At 41.4% G+C, this 23,565-nt stretch overlaps 3 protein-coding genes across 10 annotated transcripts in view; 2 read left to right on the plus strand and 1 right to left on the minus strand.

The window, feature by feature from the left end:
• cicb (capicua transcriptional repressor b) overlaps positions 1–3,620 on the plus strand; it is a 35,382-nt gene extending 31,762 nt beyond the window's left edge. For 3 of the 7 annotated variants that reach the window (XM_026317415.1, XM_026317413.1, XM_026317414.1), the window contains exons 17-21: positions 62–213; positions 310–470; positions 849–983; positions 1,259–1,417; positions 1,511–3,620. In XM_026317415.1, coding sequence (XP_026173200.1) covers positions 62–213; positions 310–470; positions 849–983; positions 1,259–1,417; positions 1,511–1,800 — 897 coding nt within the window. In that variant the 3' untranslated portion in view covers positions 1,801–3,620. The remainder of the gene's footprint in view (positions 1–61; positions 214–309; positions 471–848; positions 984–1,258; positions 1,418–1,510) is intronic. The other 4 variants (XM_026317418.1, XM_026317417.1, XM_026317420.1 and 1 more) reach the window with 4 other exon arrangements.
• Positions 3,621–3,794: 174 nt separating this feature from the next.
• znf526 (zinc finger protein 526) lies at positions 3,795–9,318 on the minus strand. 2 transcript variants are annotated; one of them, XM_026317441.2, is made up of 8 exons: positions 9,125–9,318; positions 8,226–8,664; positions 7,754–7,923; positions 7,401–7,496; positions 6,521–7,305; positions 6,259–6,394; positions 4,565–6,166; positions 3,795–4,406 (listed from the first exon to the last, which is right to left on the minus strand). In XM_026317441.2, the coding sequence occupies exons 2-8, from the start codon at positions 8,536–8,538 to the stop codon at positions 4,221–4,223; spliced, it is 3,288 nt and encodes a 1,095-aa protein (XP_026173226.2). In that variant the 5' UTR covers positions 8,539–8,664; positions 9,125–9,318; the 3' UTR covers positions 3,795–4,220. The 2 variants fall into 2 exon arrangements, with proteins under 2 accessions (XP_026173226.2, XP_033181504.1); XM_033325613.1 differs by having other exon boundaries at positions 8,217–8,664.
• A 708-nt stretch (positions 9,319–10,026) lies between these two features.
• On the plus strand, positions 10,027–23,565 carry gsk3ab (glycogen synthase kinase 3 alpha b). Its single transcript, XM_026317663.1, has 11 exons — positions 10,027–10,138; positions 10,242–10,427; positions 15,426–15,613; positions 15,722–15,805; positions 16,479–16,589; positions 18,685–18,815; positions 19,083–19,287; positions 19,477–19,572; positions 20,716–20,902; positions 21,064–21,141; positions 21,553–23,565. Exons 2-11 carry the CDS (start codon positions 10,253–10,255, stop codon positions 21,618–21,620), a joined length of 1,323 nt encoding a protein of 440 aa, XP_026173448.1. The 5' UTR covers positions 10,027–10,138; positions 10,242–10,252; the 3' UTR covers positions 21,621–23,565.

Genomic DNA, 23,565 nt, shown 5'->3' on the forward strand with positions numbered 1-23,565 from the left:
TGTTGACACATGACATCCCTGACTTGTAAAAAAAAATACTTCAACTAAACTTTCTGTGCAGGCTGGATGGAGGGAGTCCCTGCCCTCCTCTCCTCCACCCCCTCCAACAGAACCCGTCCTGCCTCCCCCCCAGACTGACAAAGATGGACCTACACCCAAGAAAGTCAAAGCTCGCCCACCACCTTTAAAGAAAACTTTTGACTCTGTGGACAAGTGAGTTAACACCTTTGAGAATCTTTACTACAAGGTTGTAGAAATTTCTGTGTGACAGTGTATATACACTGCATTTTGTGGTATGCGTGTGTGTTGGTCTGGCAGGGTGCTGTCGGACGTGTATTTCGAGGAGCGCTTTGCCGAGCTGCCAGAGTTTCGGCCTGAGGAGGTTTTGCCTTCACCCACCCTGCAGAGTCTGGCCACTTCACCCCGCGCCATTCTAGGCAGCTATCGCCGTAAGAGGAAGAACTCTACAGGTCACCTTTTAAAGAACATTTTATGATGCACTACGTAAAAGCTTTAACACTTCCATCTGTAGTTGGAACAACTGTCATGCATTTGGCGTACAACTCATAGCTGCTATCATTTAACACAGGTAGATCTGTCTCTACAATATTATTAGTCCTTACAGATGTTTGTGATGGACCCTACTAAATACTACTAAGTCAATTTTATCTCCGCCATTATTGTTTTTTTCATTGTTAGACGTGTATGTACAGACTGTTATTAGTGTTAACATTAAAATGGTGGTCTCAAATAGGATTGGCAGTGTGGCAAAGGCTGTTTGTACAATATGATGATACTGAAGACTTGATCTGCTCATTTTATATGTTTACTTGTTTATGTGCTTCTAGATTTGGACTCAGCCACTGACGATCAAGTGTCTCCTAAAAGAAAGAGTCGGCGGCGCTCAAGCTGCAGCTCAGAGCCCAATACGCCTAAAAGTGCCGCCAAGTGTGAGGGAGACATCTTCACCTTTGACAGAGCAGGTAACAGAAAAACAGAAGAGTATGCTACACACACTTTCACACTTTCAGATCTTCTTTGATCTTCTCTTTTTGATTTTTTTTTTCTGGTAGAATGTGTGTATTAGCAGTGTAAGAGAGATTTACTACAAATACTTCTGGTTATGGTACAAGATGTTACGATTAAGCAAGGAAGATTTTTAATTTGTGGCAAACTGATGTTGGACCAATTTGAAAATGTGACCTAGACTGATGGGATGTAAATGAAATTGTTCAATATTGTTACCATTTTCTTGAAGATTCAACCTGTGCCCCCCCTCTCCCAGCTACAGACGGTGAAGACATCCTGGCAGAACTGGAGTTTGACAAGGTGCCATACTCTTCCTTGAGAAGAACACTGGACCAGAGGAGAGCGCTCGTCATGCAGCTGTTCCAGGAGCAGGGCTTCTTTCCATCAGGTAAGATGCAGACACACACCCTATACGTATTGATGTGTTTTTCCAAATAAATTTCCACTAGCACACATTCACTCTTTGTCATCCTGCTTCCAGCTCAGGCCACTGCAGCCTTCCAGACTAGATACTCTGACATATTTCCCACAAAAGTGTGTCTCCAGCTGAAGATCAGGGAGGTCAGGCAGAAGATCATGCAGACAGCTGCTCCCTCTGATGCATCCGGTTTGGTCGGCTCGGACTCGTCCAGCTCCCTTCCTGGACCTTCTAGCTCTCAGTCAGGAGAATGCCCTGGGAGAGGAGCCGGGGACCTGCAGGATGAAGAAATGGAGCATGGGACAGAAGCGAGCCCAGAGGATTGCCGAGACTCACAGGACTCTTCAAGATGAGGGATGGTGAAAAATTAGATTGCTCAGTTAAGTTAGTGACTGCTGAAGTTGCACCTTTCCAGCCCTACATGCTTTTTTTTTTTTTTTTTTTTTTAAATCCACACTCTTCTCTCCTTTGGTTAGATCCTGATTCCTTTCAGTCCTGAACAGGCACCCTATGAGAGAGAGAGAGATTCTATGGGACTTTTTATTTGTTGCCCTTGTACCAAAAAAGGACGCGAAAAACCAGTGGCACAAAAACTATCACATGCACACACACCCTACAAACTGAATTCCCACACTTGAATTAGCACTCTGTATTAACCATCTTGGAGAAAGCTCCCATTGATGCCAGTGAACGAAGGACCATTGTATACAGCTGCACTCACTTGCCTTGAAGAAGAAAGGGTTCTCATTTTGGATAGAGAGACCTGCTCAACCCTTTCTGACTGTGAAAGGTCAGCAGTAAAACAGAGGACGTTATATGTTTTGATATTTGTTTTTAATAGGATTAGAGGAGTAAAAGCAGTAAACATCTGCTTGAGGAACAAACTGTACATAGAGTTAACTATTGTAAGCTTGTGTCTTGTTTCTGCTGACATTCAAGGGCTGGGCCCTTAACAGCCGGATATGATTTAATTTGAAAAGAGAACTCACTGCTCTGGACCTGGAAAGATAATTTTCTCCATTTTATTGCTCATATATGTAGACCTTCAGGGGAGGTCTACTGGGATTGACTGAAAAAATGACTGATACTTAAGTGGACTTCTGGCAGTGCCATCATTCCAGGTCCTCCCTTCTTGCGACTGACTCTAGCACATGCCAGTAGGTAGGAACCAAGCATTCCTGTGCCTCTCATTCACTAACCACAAAGGAAGGAGGTGGGTCGGAGTCATCGGGCACATCCTGGCTCTTACTTATAGAGGTCAGGCTATTACAGCCTTAATCCTCTATTGCCAAGCAGTTTTATTAACTTTTTTAAAAATAATTTGATTTGTATTTAACATAGTCATACTCAGTTTGTTGTTGTACTATTCCTATGGTTATTATAATTACTCCTCATATCATTGCAGTGAACCCTGATCCTTTGTTCTGCTCTCATTGCTGCCAGATGTTTCCTTTATGTTTTCTTGTACTATTTTTTTTTTAAAAATATATATATATATCATTTTGGAGGCAGGTGCTGCTTCTCACCTGTACGGTTCCTCCACTGTAGTCTTCACCTAACTAGCCTCTCACCTGCATTGTGGTTAATTTTAGGGTTTTATTTGAAAGAGGAAGACAAACACAACCTGGACCTTTATATCCTTTCAACAGTAATAACCCGTATGTTTTTAAGACAACCCTGTATGCCTCTATGCCCCTCGCTAATTTTGATTCCATAGCCTCAACACTTGTACATCTCCTTCCTCCACCTCTTTCCTTCCCTCCTTCCTCCCTTTGTCACTTTATTGCTCTCACCTCCTTTTGAGACAGGTGGAGAGAAAACTGGGGGAAGTAAGGGGAGGGTAACGAATCAAAGAGAGCTGGTAGGGTATAATACTGGTTGTGTCTTTGCGCAAGACTTGGTTGTGTTGTAAATAATTACCGTAGAGTCAGTAGACTCATTATATTATTAAGAAAAAATCTGTCATTGAACACAAGTTGACTTTGGAGACACCCATTACTGAAGGTAAAACATGACATGGAAAAAACAATAAATATGGCTATTAATGTTTTGTGTTATACTTCTTGTTTTGCTGTTCCAGTATTCAAGAGAGGAATTTATATGAATAATTTAAGTTTGTATCTGTATCTTTAAGTATGCAAATAGGTGTTCAATTAAAGTGATTTTAACGCTGGCAATGTGAAAATTGGGTTTTCCTTAAGCAGAAAATACAATTTATGGAGCCAGTCAAAAATGTTACGTAAAGCCAAGCACAGCTCAGCCCAGCCCTTTTAATGTAACACCTGATTAAAGTTGGATCATCTCCGCAGTTTAAGAGGTGACGACAGATAGTTTCACTCACTGTTGGTCATCTTGAAAAAACATTTAATGATTTTAACTTAGTTACAACAGAATACTTAACTTCAGCAGCACAACCCTTTAAACAAGAAAAATCACATCTCATTGATGACGAACTGAATCAAACATTATCTGAGGCACATCCAATGGTCCTTACTCATAGTGAATTCCCCATCCTTCACTTCCATATGCATCATCCCAAAACATTTGATTCGGATCCCTCATATATTTGTAAACGAGGGAAGTTAACATACTTTGGTCTGTGTCTAAACTTAATATGCATTTCTCCATTTTAGCATTCTTTTTTCAGTACATAAATATGTGGTTCTGATAAATCATTACAACAAATTGAATAGTCGATCCCACAGTAGTTATCAGTTAGTTAGTCTTTAGGATCATTACTGAACTCATCAATTTGACAAAAAGACTGGTGCCTTCAACTCATTCTCAGAGGAGCTGCACTCCATCCACAGCAACTGTGTCCATGGTGAGGCCGTTCTCCAAAGCTGTGTGATAGATCTCCAAAGCCTGCTCCAGAGGCAGTGCCCCCCCCCTCACTGGTCTCAATGATGGCAATGGTTTCCCCAAACTCGTTACACATGATAGTTGGAGTGCCCTGTGTCTGAGAAGAGGAAAGAGAAACCACAGTAAGTAATGGTTAATAGGACAGGATAGAGCTTATTTGCCATGCAGTCCAGCTTGTGTTAACAAAATGCCTTCAAATAGCAGTTTTATGTTTTTTTTTTTTTTTTGTGAAGTGCCATGGAGATCAATTCTGACCTGCTGAAGATCTGAGGCTTGGATCTGGATGAGTTGTGGCTGTCTGGTAGCGAGCTCCACTGCTGATGCATCCACCACTGCCACAGCAGAGCTGGTCTCCATTGCAGCTTGAGCGGCGGCCTCTTCATCCAGCTTCTGCTGCCTGACATGGGTCTTTTTGTGGTTCCTCAGGTTCGAGAAGGTCTTGAAGGCTTTGCCACACAGGGGGCAAACGTGTGGCCGTTCACCTGTGTGTGTTCGACGGTGCTCAGCTAGATGCATACTCTGGATGAAACCCTTTCCGCACACTTCGCAGCGAAACGGCCGCTCACCTGAGTGTGTGCGCAGGTGCTCTCTCAGGTGTGTGTTCTGACGGAAGCGCTTGCCGCACACTTGGCAGGGAAAGGGGCGCTCACCAGTGTGGACTCGCTGGTGAAGTGCAACTCCAGAGGAAGACACAAACAGTTTGCCACAAACAGGGCACTGGTGGGCTTTAGGGCGCTTCCCTGGGGTGCACCGTGGCCGCCCGGGGCCTATAGAAAAATGGCTTAGTCTGTGAAGTCGCAGGTTGGCAGGAGAATTGAGCTTCTTCCCACAAATGTTGCAATCCAGGCCCCCACGCACGAGACTGGCTGAATCCCCTGATTCCGTTTCTACCGTGGCTGAGGAAGAGAGCTCTGAAGTCAGGTCTTTGCCCAACTCTGCATGGTTGTTTGGCTCTTTGCCCACTTCTATTCCTGTAGCAGCCTGCACCAGGGTGGGGTGCTGCTCCAGACAGTGGCTCTCTCGTTGCCTCCTGGTCAAGAAGCCAGCGTCACAGTGAGGACAGGGAAAAGGGGCTGGAGCACCTGGGTGTTGAGTGTAGCGGTGTGTCGCTAACTTGGTGGGCCAGCGAAAGGTGGCGGGGCAGTCAGGGCAGCAGAGCGTTGCGGCACTGGAGTGCAGCAGGCTGTGCTGACGGAGGTTGGAGGACTGGGAGAAGGAGCGGTGACAGACATCGCAGCGGTATGGTCGCAGGCCAGAGTGGATGAGGTTGTGTCTCATCAGATTAGCTACAGATGAGAAGGTTTTGCCACAGTCAGAACACTGAAAAGGCCTCTCACCTGTATGTGTGCGTATGTGGTTGTGCACGTGGATCTGCTTCTTAAAAGACTTTCCACAGATGCCACAGACAAAGCTGCGCTCAGTCACATGGGACTTGCGACGATGGTGAACTAGCTGCATCTGGGAGGGAAACGTTTTAGAGCATGAACGACAAGTAAAAGGCCCTTTGTCTGAAGATGCAGCTTCTGTTGAGTCAGTGGAGCTAGATGTGGTTCCTACACCAGGGTGATCCAGGGGTGCAGGATTTGTAGCTAAGCCAGACTTGATGGCATCCTGCACCTGCTGGGAGTCATCAGTGTTGCATTCAAGTGGGGCAGACATCTCCTTGTTGCCATCCTCCTTCTGCTTATCCACTTCACTCAGAGAACCGCACTGCATTGGCTCTTCTCCCAATTTTTCCATCTCTTCTTCTGTGAGAGGGGCCAGCAGATTGTCCTCATCAAGGCGGGGATTCCTATTCTCTCTTGCTCTCTGCAGGATTTCCAGAGCAGAGAGAGAAGCTCGTCTTGGAGCCGAGACCTAGAGAAGATGACGGGCAATAGTCAAACTGAAATGCCTCACTGTTTAAGGCTGTGGACACAATCAGGAGACAGATATACTTATTGTATTACCATGTAGACAGGAGCAGATGTGCTAAACGAATCCCGGTTGAGGTGGGTTCGACGATGGTAGAGGTACTTGGTCATGTTGGTGAAGGTTTTGTTACAAAACTGACACTTGTGAAGAGGGTCTGCAGTGTGGGACTTCCTGTAAGAAAACAGGAGAAGATGACGAAACACAGAAAATACCTCTGAAATTCATATACACTTGATGGTTTCTCATTTCTCATCTCAGCTGCTGAGACATCTTTTTTTTTTTTTTTTTTTTTTTAACCTGTGCATGATGAGAGTCATCTCAGTGGTGAATCCATTGCCACAGTCCACACACAGGTACCTGGCCACACCTGAGTGACTGCGCATGTGCGTCTGCAGCGATGTTGCCTTCTTGAACACCTTGCCACACTCTGGACATTCGTGCGTGCCCTGTTCATGCACACGTTTGTGAGCAGCCAGTCGATTCATGGAACTAAAGGTGCGGTTGCAGAGCTCACACTGCTGTGTCTTTGCCCAAACTGCTGCTTTCTTCTCTGCTATTCTAATACCAATGTCTTCAACCTTCTCTGTACTTTCTTTCCTTCCGTGCCCCTCCTCGAAACCACTCATAACCCCTGACTCTCCACTCTCTTTGTCCTGACCAAGAAAGTGCTCTCCCTGGTGCTGTAGGAAGTCCTCTGGAGTCTGGAAGAGCAGGGAGCACTCTGAGCACTCATAAGGGTGGATTACCACCACCTCTGTTTGTTGCTGCTGGGTGTCATCCTGGACATTGGAGGCCAACCTTAACTCCAGTCTCTGGACCCCATTCTCCACGACACCTGGTTTTGTCAAACAGCCTCGACCCACAGCAGGCAACAGAGGAGGCAGCTTGGAGCGACGCTGACCAGGAGCAGTGGAGTTGTCTGCCAGGGCTTGAGCTGTGAGAATCTGCAGGTGCATGGTGGCAGAGCCAGGGGTCGGCGTCACAGGGGGCAACAGAGAGGAGCGGGAGGGAGCGGCAGGTTTAGAGACAGACTGATGTTTCTTCTGTTGTTGCTGCTGCTGCTGTTGCTGCATTGCAAGTACCTGGAAGATACACACAAAAATATACAAAACAGAACTTTAAGACAGTGAAACCACAAAAATCCTTCATGCTTCTGTTGAGGTGTTTAAATCTTTACCTGTGCCAGGATCTCTCCAGCCTGCTGCTCACTTAGCACATAACTCTGCATATTGTTCACTGGAGTGACGGTGCCATCAGGCTGTAGCAAATACTCCTGTTACACAGCCAAACAAAAAAAAAAAAAAAACAGGTTACCAAATGTTTATATTCAGTTAAAGTCCTACAGAGTTTAAACAATGTTTGATACTTGTATTTTCATTTAAAATAGTAATAGTGTCAGATTATCAATAGACAATTAGTAATAGATTATCAGAGGCTGATTGACCATGACCCCTAATCAAAGTACCTGAGTAAATTATAAAGAACTAAGACAGTTACAAAAAGACTTGTAAATTAGCATTAAGGACTTACCGTGGTCTCTGTGTTACTGTGAGTGCTGCTCCTGCTGTGGGTCCGCCGGTGCTCCAACCAGGTCTCAGCTGAGTCAAACAGAGCCAGACAGTCAAGACACTGGTACTGAACCGGTCTCGACACCTGAGCTTCTGACCCATCTTCCTCTGTCTCCAGGACCTCACACAGCTCTGGCAATCAGTCACACACACACACACACACACAATGTTAACATACATACACAATGTTCTTATCCTTAGCTATGCAAATGACAAAAACATTATATTCTGTGGCAGCAACCTTACAAATGAGTCAGGTTGCATGAGGAATCTTTGCTTCAGTTCATATACCAAAGTGTTATATTACAATGCATTTTCTGATAAAAACACTTATGCACATTTACACAGGCGTGCATATATTACAGCAAATCTACAGTGCATTACTCACATCTCAGCACACTCACGCTTGCTCATCACATACATACCAACGTCACCTTGTTGTTCCACCTCCATCCCAGCCTCTCTCATGTGCATCTCCTGATGCTGCAGCAGCTCCTCTGGATTTACAAGGATGGTCCCACACTCCAGACACTGGTAATGCTGGCTGTGCCCCATCTCTGGGACACTCTGGATGGCCATGGCCTCTCCTGCCTCCCCTTCACAATCTCCTTCCCCCTCTTGGCCAGTATGGATCTGCTGGTGGATCAGCACATCCTCGAGGGTGTTGAAAAGCTGGTGGCACTCACTGCACATGTACTGGTGCGCCACATACAAGCCTTCATCCTCCTCCTGCTGCCGCTCAGCCATGCTGGTACTGGATTGTGTGTATCGTCTTATGCAGGCTACAAGTGTATCATGAAAGGGGAGGAGTGAAACTTGCGTTCAGTGAATCAAGACTAATGTTACTTTTCTCATCCAGAAGGCAGATCACACCTGTGGCAAACAAACAAAAAATAAAGATATAAAGACACGAATGTAGTAGCCGTTAAATGGTTTAATGTGTTATATTTTTGGCACAGTGACGTTACATCTGTCACAGTCCTTACAATAAAAAGACACGGGGATACTATGGGACAATCCTGCGAATAAACATCGCAATTTGTAGCCCTTCGCCAAACGAAGGCCCTCTGCTGCTAACAGTACGGCAGCTCACTATAAGCTAACTAATCGATGTCTGATTTTGCTCACAAATGTGATTCGTATCTTTGTTTACAGTGTGTGATGGCATATGGAGAGCTGTTGGCGGCGCTCCCTCCGATACTGCAGACCTGTTTCTCGACACCGCGGTTTCCTGACGGCGGCTCCCGGGTTCGTCGGGCGGTCCGTCAGGCGGCGCTACCCACTTTTCCCCGCAGCTCTCCGGCTACCACGGCGGGCCCTTCTTTCCACTTACCTCTCATTTACTCTCGTTGGACGATCCCTCCTGTGGTCATCGCTCCTCGTTCACATTAGTAAACGCTTTTTTTCGTCTCTCGTCACAACCCGTTGCGTGGAAATCAAAAAAATGAATCAGGCTTTGTGGTAAATTACATTTCAAAGCGTGTGATAAAACGTTTACCCGCCGATATCCTCCACTCTTGTGCTACAGAGCCCCGCCCAATGCGGTAGTTTCAACACTTCAGATTCTGTGATTGGACAGGCTGATTGTCAATCATAATGCTGATAGGAAATGTAGTTTTTTGATATGTTGGAGAACTGCGATATCCTGTACATCCTGAGTGTTTCCTTTTGGATAATATGGGTATTTTTCTCAGAATTATTTAGATTTACAATAACCCTGTTAATAATATGTTGGCTATAGGTGTCCAACATCCAGCTTCCATACATATACACAAAACAGTTTTTCTACATATTCACAAATTAACTATTTGCAGTGTACAAAATATAAATGTAGTTTTTAACCATTAACCAGAGCGGGAATAGGCGCATTTACGCTCATGGATAGAAAATCTGGCCACAAGAATAAAAAGATTCATTAGTTAGAATTTACTTTTGTATGTCCCGTGGTCGAGGAAAAAAAATAAGACGTTCTCCCATTTTAGCGTCCTGGACATAATAAATGCATATAGAGTATATTTTTCCAAAAAATCCCGCATACTTGACAATTCCAAGATGAGGAAGTAAAACATACACCAGTAGTATAAATGCTTTTAACAAATGTTGTAAGATTATGAAAAGCAAATATTAGAGTGAAAGTGTTTTATTACTGATCATATATTTCAGGGGCCGTAGCTTTGCTGATGAGAAGATTATTGCAGTAAAAAAAACTGTTTTCGAAGCCATCAACAACTCAATTTCCCATTAACCCATGCGAGCTTTACGTTACTGTGCGTCAACTCGCAGTCCCCCCACCATCGCCGCTCTACAGAGGAAGAAAGGGGGAGACGGGTAACCTGTACAGAACGCTGTAAGTCCAGTTTTTGTTCATGTTGAATATTAAAATACATATATACAGCCTATATCCGCGCCGGACTGGCTGCTATTAACATTCAACCTTTTCCCGGCTTTAGTTCACACAAATATGAGCGGCAGCGGGCGGCCCAGGACCAGCTCATTCGCTGAGCCTCCCGGAGCTCCCGGATCCGCTGCAGCCGGTGCCGGATCAGCAATAGCCGGTGGAAGCTCGGCAGGAAAAACTGGGGCTTCGCAGGCCAGTGGAAGCAGCTCGACGAGCTTTGGGAATTTGAAGCTGCCTAGTGAGTATTATTTTATTTTTTCTATCATAAGCCAAAATTATATAATATTGCAAAAGCCCTGGCTGTGTGCTATTTTTAAAGAAATGTGTCGGTTTGTATTTAGTGTCGGAGCTAACCCCGGTATAAAGCTGTTAGCTGGTTAGCTAACTTCAGCTAGCTGTTCAGCTAACGTTAGCTATGTTTTTCCATTAAGGAGCCACTGCCATCAAGGGCTTTTATCGTCTAGCTAACATTATCATTAGCAGCTGGACACAAGCTTAGACCTAAGCCGCTGATCTTTCATGGTTAATAACGTCGTGTCAGTTTTTTTCGACAACATTATCTAAGCTTTATTATCGCACTGTGGCTCAAGATACAGATGGTATTAGCCGACGATCTCATATATTGGTCAGTAAAGTCAGATGTGTAAGCTAACTAGCTTGCTAACGTTTGTAAAGAGTGGCTTGAAATGATGGGATTTAAGTTTTTAGGCGTCGTCCTCGGTCCAGTGTGATCTTGCACAGTCAGTCTTTGCCAAACTGAGGTCCCTTTAGTATCCATTGTCTAATAATCTGAGTGGACTGAAATTGTTTTTAGTGAAAATTTCCCGAATTAATGATTTCTAGCTGCTGATGTAGCAATAAATTTCCAGCTTACCTTAATGTTATATAACTGCTCACATTGATGCCTGCACTAAATGTATACATAAAAACATCTGTATTTGGCTTTAGACAGTTGGTTCTTTATATAAATCCATCTCCGGTTCTTTAAAATCAGTGATAATATTCAAGCTTAGTGTAGTGAAACTGTTTAGTGTTTTAGCTGTGAACTTGTCAGCACCCTCAAGTGGAAGATAAGTTATGGATTAATTTATATCTCCTACAAGTTAGAAGTAATTATTGTCCTCTCATGCAAATAGTTGACCTGAACACTTTGATGTCTGTGCATCCCTGTGTATTTGGCTTTGTTGATGTGATTACAATAACTCATGCATTCGCTTCGGAGTATTCAGACCCCTTTTCACCTTTTACACACTTTATCATGATGTGTATTTAAATAGATAAATTTGCTATTTTGCCCATCAGTCTACACTTAATAACCCATAATGGCAAAGCAAAAATATTCTGCAGAAGGAAAATTATATAGCATCACAGCACAGATTATTACAACAGATGAAATAAATAACAAAAATAAATAAATAGAAGTCAGATATTAAAGCAGTTTGCTGTGTAATAGATCGTTACTGAAGTTATTACACTTGTCTAACTGGCAGATCTTCATCAGGTGATTTCTGTCATTGAATTCATTGCTTTTAGTTTAAGGTGACTTTTTTCACCTGCTCAGTTTTTAGAACCTCAGTCTTGATCAGCAGCATCTTCTACACTTTGTGAAGGCGTTGTTCTTGTGTCAGAGGTGCCTGGACCCTGCAGAAATCCAAACAAAAGTGCTTTTCAGAGTGTATCAACATTGAAAACATCTGTTCATCTCTACCTTTTCAACTTTTGTCCAAACTAACAGGCTAATTTCATATCCAAAACTAAGCTCTTTCGTGTAGATACATCTAAAACTTAACATATTTTTAATGCATGTCAGCAAAACTGACCTTTTCTGTGTAGTTTTATGCTCTTTAGCAGTAATGTTACGAAGGCTACTTTCTTTTACCTCTACTGCCTTTTGTCCCTTTGATTTTGTGAATACTGTCAATCATGTAATATAAATGTTGTCATCAGCTTCTGTTTTGTGTTATCAGAGGACATGGCAGCGTGTGATAGTAATTTCATCAATGATTTATCAAGCCAAATTAACAAGCCACGATTGAATCACTGCTTTATGCTCCTTTAGTTATCAAAAGAAGCAGAGAACATATCAAAGAGAAGAAATAAATGGTATCTTTAGAGATATTAAAAAATATTTGAACTAATCACTGAGAGCAGGAGATGACAGAGACCATCTGAGACTTACTGAAAGAGGAGGCAGAAGAAAATCTATAACTATTTGGCTGATCAGAGCTATTAGGAATGAGATTTAGTGTGTCTTCACATATGAGAGACTACATTAAAGTTTTTGCTATGCATGTTACTCATGTTAATTTCAAAGTTGGCCAACTCCCTCCTGTCTGTATTAATATGCATATACTACTAGTTAATTATTTCAAAAGAATTACCGGTAAGCTGTTTGACTTAGACTTGTCATTATAACATGCCCTCACACCACAATACATTTAAAATACCAATTTTCTCTGTCCTCAAATGGACTAGAGTTTGATATATTACACATATAAACATAGTAAGTAGTTAGCAACATCCACAGACAAATCCACATGAAATACATTTTCTTCATTAATGTTATTTTGAAATCCAGAGTTTAAGTACCAAAGCAATCACAGCTATTCCTGGCATAATGTTACCTTACATCAAAATGATCTCAGTTATATGAAGTGTGGTATATATATTTTTCAATTTAAGGAATAAGAGAGCACCAAATTGGATCAGTACTCTGCATCAATAGATAGCCTGGATTGAAGAGTCACTCACAGGAGAGAAAAGGATGACTCAGTATATGGTAGTGGAGCCATCTTGAGTCTTTGTGCTATGAAACATGAACATGCAACAGTTATGCCACGTAGCTTTCCAATAAGCTATGGACCCTTGATAGTTATTTACAGCATATATTATTTGAAAATGGCGTCCATTCAGTTGAAACATCTTTTACTGGGGAGGGGGGAAAACCTTTAGCTCTATGAAGTAACACCCACATAAAGCCACACCCAATGTAAGTCCCTAATCATATAGAATTAGACCAGCTGCTGTTATAATTCCTATAGGTATTGAAAGCTAAAATATTACCAGAAAATTATCATGAAAATGTTGATCATTTTCTGTGTTTATGGGTTTTATACTTAACAAGCTCCCAACTAATTGCTTAGGAGTGTGGGTGTGATAAAAGTCACTTTGGGCATCTTTTTTCCTCTTACTCATCGGGCTTGCATTGACATATCAGAAACCAGAGCTATTCACTGACAGCTGGGCAGAGTGCTCATCTTTGCATTCATTATTCAAGTGACGATCATGCCACAGCTGCTCTATAATTAATGCACTCCCCTCTGGCTTAACTTGTTTAAAGTGTGTGTGAAAGTGATGCTAAAAGGAAATACAGAGGTACATTGCGTTGTGGAGTTGGAATAGTGGAATGTGCAGGAACAACGCAGTGACTGGTCTCAAAATCCGAATATTTCCTGCTGACCCGAGGGTAGATCAGATCTAGGCCAGTCATGTGGATACACTAGTTTTGGGTGGAAAATTGCAAAAATAGAAAGGCATATGTTGTTATAACATGTCATGAAGAAAACGGTGGTGATTTTAGAAAGCGGGTGGTGATTTTAATCTAATTTAGAATTAAGTAAAGCATTAAAATTTTTTATGAGGCCGTAGTCATTCTGACTAAAATAGCATTCATGAAGCCAAATAGCTTTGTTTTCCTTTTGTTGTCAGGTTATGGGAAAGTGAAAGACCTGAATGCTTTGTCGTCTGATTCCATTTTGAGATTAAGAGACCAGCTAGAGATCAGGAGGGGTCCTGTTGAGGCAGGCGAAGTGAGCAAGCCCAGGAAATGGTAGCACTTCTGGGTGTGCTACTGTCCACGCAATTTTAGCACAGGCTCTGACAAGCCTTTTGGCAATGGGCCTCTTCTCTGTCTCTGTTCTTCCCCATCCAGTGTCATTGCATCTGATGCCGATTTGTCAAATCATTCTTGACCCAAAACGTGCACAGGCATAAAACACTGAGCAGCTACTTGACCCTAACTAGAGCTGTCAGTTACTGTTAGACCTTGAGCATCTCGCTTTACTTGATTTCCACAAGGTCAGACATTAGCCTGACACTGACACTGTTGGGCTAGTTTAAAAGACATCTTTTTTGTTTCCTTCCTGTAAAATCCATTCTAATGTAAGGACTAGAGCTCTCACATATTCTCTCATCTATATATTAGTGTGGCCATTTTACTATAATCCTTTTTTTTTTTTTTTTCATGGCTTTCCCTGATGAGCACCTGCAATCTGCTCAATTAAATCCAACTTTCTTGTGAATGTAACTTGTTTCAGTGGGAGGAGGGCTTATGTGAAAGGTTTAGATCACAACATTATAATCGATGGTTGCAATCCAGAAATTACATATCAACCGGCCCATGTCAGTGCTCTCATCTGCTTAATTGACTCTTACGTACATCAACTCATCCTTAGAGTAGGTCGATGTGTATATTATTGGTATGGGGAAATTGATGTAATTGAAACTGCAATGGTGCTTATCTTGAACTGAGACTGTAATCTTCTATGCATGACATAGAGACGCAGGTTAAACTTACAATCCGAATGGGTGAACACACATCACCTGACCTGGCCATGTGACTCTCAGCTCCAGCTGGGTTAAACGTGGGTTTCACTTCAATCCTGGATGGGGTTTATTTTTTCTGAAGTTTAAACGACATTTAGCCAACTTTCCAAAAAAATATCTATAGGCAAAACTCAGTGATTTTATTTGTAATTTTATTTGTAAATAACATTAGTATTATCATATTTTAGCAGCATCATATACTGTAGGTTTGTCCTTGTTAATTGTAGAAACAGTTTAAACTCAAGTTGACCTTTAATAGACCTGCATCATATGTCCTCAGTATGAAAGGGGTTTCAGGAGAAAGTGTTGTGGGATGTATCAGGAGCTCATTAGCCAGTGGAGTGTCAGCAGAGCCACCACATAGGTCACAGCTATTTAGAGAATGGGGAGAGCTTATTGATGTTTGGCTTCTCAGGGATATTGGTTTAAAGGCTAAACTGGAGGTAATTAAGTGTCTAAACTTCACTCAATCATTGCACCATGTGGTGCATTTTATCCTGTTTCTGTATTCATTGTAGTTGTCTTTTTCAAATGTTAGACATCTAATTTTGGTGTGAAGCCACTTTTTGAGAGGGGCACAACTATAATTTCAGGATCACTAAGCCACTTGTATTTCTGTTTTCATCCACAGGAGATAGTGGCAAAGTGACGACAGTAGTAGCCACGCCCGGCCAAGGCCCCGATCGCCCGCAGGAAGTGTCCTACACAGATATAAAGGTTATAGGAAATGGCTCCTTTGGAGTGGTCTACCAAGCTCGCCTCATCGACAGCCAGGAGATGGTGGCAATTAAGAAAGTCCTCCAAGACAAGAGGTTTAAGGTATGAATATGATCTAAAGTAATTGTCCTGAATTAGTGGTGTCTCTTTGCTGTTGAAGTCTTTATTTTGAACAAACCACATTTTGTGTTTCTCTTTTTGTCATTGCAGAATAGAGAACTGCAAATTATGAGGAAACTGGACCACTGCAACATTGTGAGGCTACGTTACTTCTTCTACTCCAGTGGAGAGAAGGTGTGTTATGTGCTGACTTTTAGTAGGATTAAGTTTCCAGATAGACTACTCTGCCTCCACACCCAGACATTTAATGGCGCATGCATCAAAGATGATTCATAGACATGTTTTGGACAAGTAAAACCTGGCTCTTATTGTATGAATTCACACACTCTTTAGTTTTCCAGCATTTCATACCTTATTACTGTAGTTCTGCATCTGAGAAAACACAAGCTATAGCATGCAAACTTAAAAGGAAACAAAGGTGCATACATACGGTTTCATTCACAACTTGAGCAACTAATACTAGAGCTGATGACACACTGACAACCGAGGATATCTTTTGTCTTTAACTTCTGGCTTGTGTGCTCTTGAAACAAAGTTTTTGTCTTCTTGAATTCCTCAGATCAAGATGGTAAATAGTGAACCAACCATCACACAGCACAATACCCTTGTTTTTATGTGATAATGTGAACATGCCTACTTTAATGATATTGCTAATCACTGTTGACAGCTTCATTGATTAATTTTTGTCTATTCATCTATCCCATATGTAATCCCACACTTTATCTTGTAGCTTATGCTTGGAGTGCTAGACTTTGTTTTTTTATGACATAACATTATATTTGGGCTGGTTTCAATTTCACTTCCACCTCTGACTTCCCAGTCCTTTCCTTTTGTTTCTCCTTTCCAGAAAGATGAGGTGTATTTGAATCTGGTTCTGGACTACGTCCCCGAGACAGTGTACAGGGTCGCTCGGCACTTTAACAAGGCCAAGACCACCATCCCCATCATCTATGTTAAGGTGGGTAGACACACTGACATATCTGAAAGCGTTCCTGGCTATTTTCCTATCACTGCTTTCAAATTCAGTTACTCAGGGACAAGGAGTCATGTCTATACATATCACTAGTGAAAAATGCAGTTGTAATCTTACAACTGTCCTGTCTCTGACTAAAAAACAAAGTTGTTTAGTCCACAATGCATGCAGAGGTTATGTTTTCACTCCATTCTGTTTATCTTCAACCCTACAATGCAAATTAAATGGACATTGTTATACAATGATGAGGAATTTATCAAAATGTATTTCATTTTTAACTTAAAATGGTGCATTTATTAGTTTTTTTGGAAGCCCCAACACCCACACTGTCTAATGGCATTGTTTTTGTGTACTATTTATTAGGAAACCCCTAGGAACATAAACGAATGTGCTGTTTTAGAAGTTGGATTGTTTGAAGTATACTGCAGTATATATTTAATTATAAAGATTTTTAAGTTCTAATTGGATTTACGTTTCATCTTATTCCTTGGAATCATCAGTTGTTGTGCATATTTGTCCAGAAATGTAGTGGAAAGTGATTCATTAATTTCCTGTGAATGTAGTAAACAACCAGGTATGTCCCTGCTTGTTTTCCATAGACTGTCTGCTTTTTAAGAATGATGAAAGCAGAAAGGGAAAATGGCCTTATGGGAATTAATCTGTTTGCATTTCACTTGGGTCCCTGTCTAAAAGGGTGCTCATTTTAGGGACAGTGTTTGTGTGTTTACCGTGTCTGTAGCAGCAGAGAGGACATTATATCTGTCACATGGCCCATTTCACTACCTCAGCCTGCTGCTCCCATGTGGCTTTGAGATGCATACTGATTGCTCCCTCTGTCACGCTCTTCTGTCCTTCCTCCAGCGACACGCTTCCATCACAGCATGTCTGGAGTCTTGTATCCCCACCCCCTTCCTGTCCCCTGGGTCTCTTTCGTGTTTTTCCCCTTGTCTCCTATTGTCTCCCTGTTCACTGACCCTCCCCTCCTCTTCACTCCCTCTGCCCTCTTTAACCATCCGCAGTCATCTTGTCTGTAATCATTTTGTAATCTGCAGTCAACCTGCTGTTGCTGCATCATGTGGGTAATAATGACGATAACTGTGGTGATGGCAGTGATTTGTCATATTAAGATGCTTATCATTTGTATTCACAGACACATGAAATGGGTGCACACTTAACTTTGTGAGGTTTTTTTTTTTTTTTTTTTTTTTGTTTTTTTTGAGAATGGCATCATGGGGATGGTTAAACAACATCACATCAGGGTGGATTGTTTTTATTTTTTTTGTTTGTTTTTTTCCCTCCCTTGTATGGTTTTTTTTTTTTTTTTTTTTTTTTTTTGGAGAAATGTGCTGCTACAGGCTGTGTCAGACACCACACAGATGCTTCCATCAACAGGCGCACAGTGCACCAAAAGAACCACAATTGGGGCACGTGTAGAAGTGACTGATAAACACACTTGTGTCTCCTGTCTTTGGCAAATGAATAATATTGCTATATAATAATCTTGAAAAACATTTTAAACCTTTAAATGAATTGTTAGACTTCCTAAATGTGTACTTCTGACTGCTGTGGGCGGTAATCTTAGTTATAAAGCTTTATTGTATTGTATATGATTTCATGCTGTTGGGAGATGTTATACTTTAATAAATCAAAAGTGGGATTGTTAAATGAACTAATCATCCTAATTACCTCTGACATTTTTGTCACTTGTCTGAGGCAGTTTACCTAAATTTTATTGCTATGATATTACTGAGAAGTACTGAAAAAATGTAAAAATTTACAACGCCTGGTGTCCGAGCTAGTTTTTCTTGATGCTTTTCTAGTTGTTGATACAATTGCATTCTCTGTGGTATTATCAAGGCCTTAAAAACTCTGAAATCAAAACTTGAACCCTGCAAACTGCTGTCGCAAGATACATCCTACAGTTTTCACAAGTCATGAATCACTTGACTGAACACAAGAACAGTGGAAAGACATGACACTAGTGAACCTGGCTGTCCTTACATGCTCTTGTGCTTTTCTCGTGTATGATTCTGTTGTTAAACAGTCAGGCATTATGCCAACCTTCTCTTTCTCCCCTCAGGTGTACATGTACCAGCTGTTCCGCAGTCTGGCTTATATCCATTCCCAGGGCGTGTGTCACAGAGACATCAAGCCTCAGAACCTCCTGGTGGACCCAGAGACGGCCATCCTCAAACTCTGCGACTTTGGCAGGTCAGTAACAGACACTGCTTCTGGACCTGTCTGTCTCTATTATCCTTTCAATTGTGGTAAATTTTGTGTCTCCATGTGTATGTCAGTTGAGACTTTACTTTCTCAGTTTCTATCCCTGTGCAACTGTCACATCATCTTATCTCTCTATCTGGGCTGTTGACATGCTGTGTTTTTGTGAAACAAACACTAAGAAATATAAAGGTTGTTCTGTCACTGTACTGTAAAGTGTCTATTTTTCTGTCTTGTCTCACATCTACTACTTTCTAGTGCTAAGCAGCTAGTTCGGGGGGAGCCCAATGTATCCTATATCTGCTCACGGTACTATCGTGCCCCAGAGCTCATCTTTGGTGCCACCGACTACACATCCAACATTGACATCTGGTCAGCCGGCTGTGTGCTGGCTGAGCTGCTGCTAGGCCAGCCCATCTTCCCTGGGGACAGTGGTGTGGACCAGCTTGTAGAGATCATCAAGGTACAGTAAGGGTGCTACAAACAATGGAGAAAAGCCAACTAATTAAATCCTACTTCACCCTAAAATTAGGGAAGGTATTTTAAAACACAACTATCCACACTGACTCCACCTTTGCATTCAGACATATCGGAAACACCATTAAATGTGATTTATGTTAATGGATATTAACATTTGATCCTTGTTTGGCAGGTACTGGGGACACCAACAAGGGAGCAGATCCGGGAGATGAACCCTAACTACACAGAGTTCAAGTTCCCACAGATCAAAGCACACCCTTGGACAAAGGTATGTACCCGAGCATGAAATATACACTAGGTTGGCACTTTATCAGGTACATCTAGTTAAAACTAGTGGAGTCCGACAGAACAGTCTTGCATTAAATCATCTCTTCTTGAAGGAGATAATGTTTAGTTTTTGTTCAAACTCTTAGGAAGGTGTTGATTTTAAATGCTCTAGTTTGTGCACCAGTTGAGCTGTTCCGCATTAGACAGAGAGATGTTGATTTAGCCTTGTCTCCTTGATATAAATGTGGTGGAAATACCTGCCAGTTTACATATTACAGTGAAATGGCATCTTTCAAAGTCATTATACAGTTGAATCAGCACCTCTCTGAAACAGTTCCAATAAAAACAGAAGTTTCTCACCTTCACACAGACTGATTTATGGTGGCACTATTGAGACGGCTTAAATTGTAACTCCTTTAGTTGTAACGTGGTATCACTAATAAATTCCCAATGCAAGGGTGGATGGACATTAACCACACAAACAGTGTGAGATTTTGATCTTTTTTCCCCTTTACTGAAAAGGGAAATGTGAAATAATTGGGGCTGCAATAACTACCCAGACATTTTACAGAGGAGCTCTTAGGGGAACAGTCCGCCTAATGTCCGGTCCATGTTCCTCAGACAATTGCGTTTTTACCTGTAGCTCACCAGAACAATGTCTAGCAATATTTAAGTGCATGTCTGAAAGCATGTGGCTGCATTAGGGTTAATGCATCACTACATGAAAGTGGGAAATTCAATAAAATTTAAGTTCTGTTTAAATGGCATCACACAAAAGTAATTACAGTTGGTTTTATTTTTTCATTACGTGTGGCAAACTCAGCAATAAGACATTGAAAAACTGACGTCTATATTCTTTTGTAAGAATGCAATTAATCGAAAACATAATTGACAGATAATCAATTATTAAAATAGTTGTTTGATGCAGCCCTAGACATAACCATCAAAGTGCCATAAAAGTTTTGTCAATGTGCATAGACTTGTATGTTTTGTTTTTTACAGTCTAAACAATGTAATGCACACATTTTTTGAAATCTTGATATTAGTGCAGGAAGGTTTTGGATTTACATGAACTTAAATTCCGGATAGGGCTGTTTCTCTGTGGAGTAAATCAACATGGAAGCCTGAATTTCTTTCCCGTCAGGTGTTTAAGCCTCGTACCCCACCAGAGGCCATTGCCCTCTGCTCTCGACTGCTGGAATACACACCAGTGACCAGGCTCTCTCCCTTGGAGGCATGTGCACACGCCTTCTTTGATGAACTACGCCAGCCCAACACCCGCCTGCCCAGCGGACGAGAACTCCCGCTCCTCTTCAACTTCAGTCCTGTTGGTCAGTTTGCCTCACTTTTTTTACATTTTTTTTATTTTTAAACCTCTATCTCCATTATATATTGCTTTTATATGACCTTGACCTAGATCCTCAATGGTTTTCCTGCCAATGCACCTTTAGTGAGTGTAATTAAACATTTGCTTGTTTTTATGCCCTCTCAGAGCTGTCTATCCAGCCTCAGTTGAACTCCACACTCATTCCTCCTCACGCTCGTGCACAGACATCGCCTGCCACACATGGTATGTACAGCAACAGTTTTTTATGCTTTTTGTTTGCCTTGATAGACTATCCTGAGAATAGACACTAATAAATTGCATAAATTAATTCATTTATTAGACTTTTTTTTGTTTTGCTCTGTTTTTAAACAATAACCTGATTACAATTACTTTGAATTTAAAATTTAGTGTGTGTGTGTATATATGTGTGTGTATGTGTGTGTATATATATTTATATTTATATATATATATAGAGAGAGAGAATATATTTTGCATTACTGACATGAATAATCCCAAACTGCATCCATTTTTTTTAAAAATCCAGCTAGCCTTAGCTTCAATACTAAATGTCAGTTTGAATTTCTCATTAAAAATATGACCAAAAACAATACACTTCTGCTAACTTGTCTGTCCCTTCTCTCTCTCCCTGTGCAGAGGGTAGTGTGTCAGACAGTACCGCACAGTCCGGCTCGACACCTGGATCCATCAGCAACAGTACCTGAGTGTCCATCCCTCTGTCATCCTTTCTTTTTTGTCTTTACCGTTTTCCTTTTCCTCTTCTCTGCTCTACTCTCTCTCTCTCTCTCTCTCACTCTCTCTCAACCTTCCTCCTGGCTCCAACCCCTAAAATAGAAAAAAAAAAAAAAAAACTAAACTGTACACATCCACATCAACACTGAACATTGCTATTTATCCTGAATGTTAACAATTCCCAATAGAAACCGATTTCTGTGGCTGCTAGCTTCAGGAGGGAGTGCGTTGTTTTAAAGGACATTTAGGTAGCCGTGCTCAGGCTTAATGTAAGCTGCAGTTTTAAGTCCAGGGTATACATGTTATGTGGAGTTTCTGTATTATAATCACAGTTGACTTTTATCCCTTTTATGTTCATTTTATTCTCATCAGGAAATTTTACATGTGGCTATGGTGCCATCAAATGGGGTCCTGATTGGCTACGGAGTTGAGAATGAGGGTCTTGTGTGAGGCCTGACTAATACTGACAATCATCCTTAGTTGGGTCAAAAATGGCACACTTGTACTGTATATAGTGTTTGATTGTACAACCCATAGGGTTGATATGTGGCTGTTCTGTCACTTTCTACCATGATCTCTACTCAAGTGTTGTCAGTTCACCAAGGCCAGTGGTAAAGAAATGTGAAGATATATTTTTTTTAAACCTCCCAGTTTGTTCCAGAAGAGGATTAGGGCCATTATTTTTTTAATTCTAAAACTTCAGACTTTGTGTCATAACTCAAAAAATATTTTATTCTTCTGTAGATCCCAGTTTGGCAGATTTTTTTTTTTTTTTCCTTTTCCATGTTATTTTAGATATGAGGTTGTTTTAAACTTTATAACAATAGAGGGCACCACTGCCTGTATTTACTGTTTCTTTTTTAAAATTAGCTCCTCAACTGACTTTTATGTGAATGGGTGGGAGCAGAGTGCACGTTTTATTTTCTTCAGTATAAGCTCATGTTATTATTGGTTAAGCTGGAAACCAAGCGTTTCATGTTGAATCTCAAAGGAGTATTGCACATCCCTAAAGGGAGTAGAGGGGAAGCAAAGGGGAGAGTTATGGGTACTGTCCAGCTGTTAATGTAACTTCACAGTGAGGGAACTGTTGGTGTTGGATTTCATTTGCAACTAATACAGGAGCCTCAGTGTTTAAAATGTCATAACCCAGCTGCCTAGCACTGTAGGGTGAATAGTCACATTATAATTATGTCACTTTTACTATATTAATTTTCATATCAGACTGATTATGTCGACGCATGAAATCACGTGCAGAGAGACTACTGGCCACTTTCACTGCTCACCTAGTTTGTCATTGTCATTTCAACTAGTATACACAGTTACTGTTTGTGCAGGAGGATGATTCTGTAAATTCATTTTGCTTTGTGAGAGAGATTTGTTGAAGCCCTTTGTGCCCAATCCCAAAAAGCCTGTCTGGGATGCTCATATCATCATCATCATGTCCTGCAACGGTGCTAGGAACTACTCTTGAATGATTCATGCAGCCCAACAGTCCACTCTTTTTTTAATTTTAATTTTAATTTTTTTCCTTCACCACGCATGTTCGGTCCAAGTTGACCACACTATATTACTTCCACTGATGTCTGTAATCTGCCCAGAAATTATGCTCAAATCCCTGAAGCCCAACAGCTTTTGGAGCCTCCCCTTCCATTCCTTATTATCCTGACCCCTTTGCCTTCTGCTTCCCTCTTTCCTCCTTTTTTTTCACTGCTAAACTGTAAATATTAAGTACCTTTTATTTTATTTTGTTATTTTTATTATTATTATTATATTGTTGTTCTTGTAATTTTTTTTTTTCTTAAGTAGACCGGTGCAGCAGCAGCCGGACTGTTTATCCTCAGTCACAGTCTGTAAATACAATTTCATTTAAGTCCCTGGTTCACAAGGGGAAAAACAGAATAAAATGTTTCATTTTTA

The sequence above is a fragment of the Mastacembelus armatus genome, chromosome 16 (assembly GCF_900324485.2).
Source record: "Mastacembelus armatus chromosome 16, fMasArm1.2, whole genome shotgun sequence".
NCBI classification, from domain to species: Eukaryota; Metazoa; Chordata; class Actinopteri; order Synbranchiformes; family Mastacembelidae; genus Mastacembelus; species Mastacembelus armatus.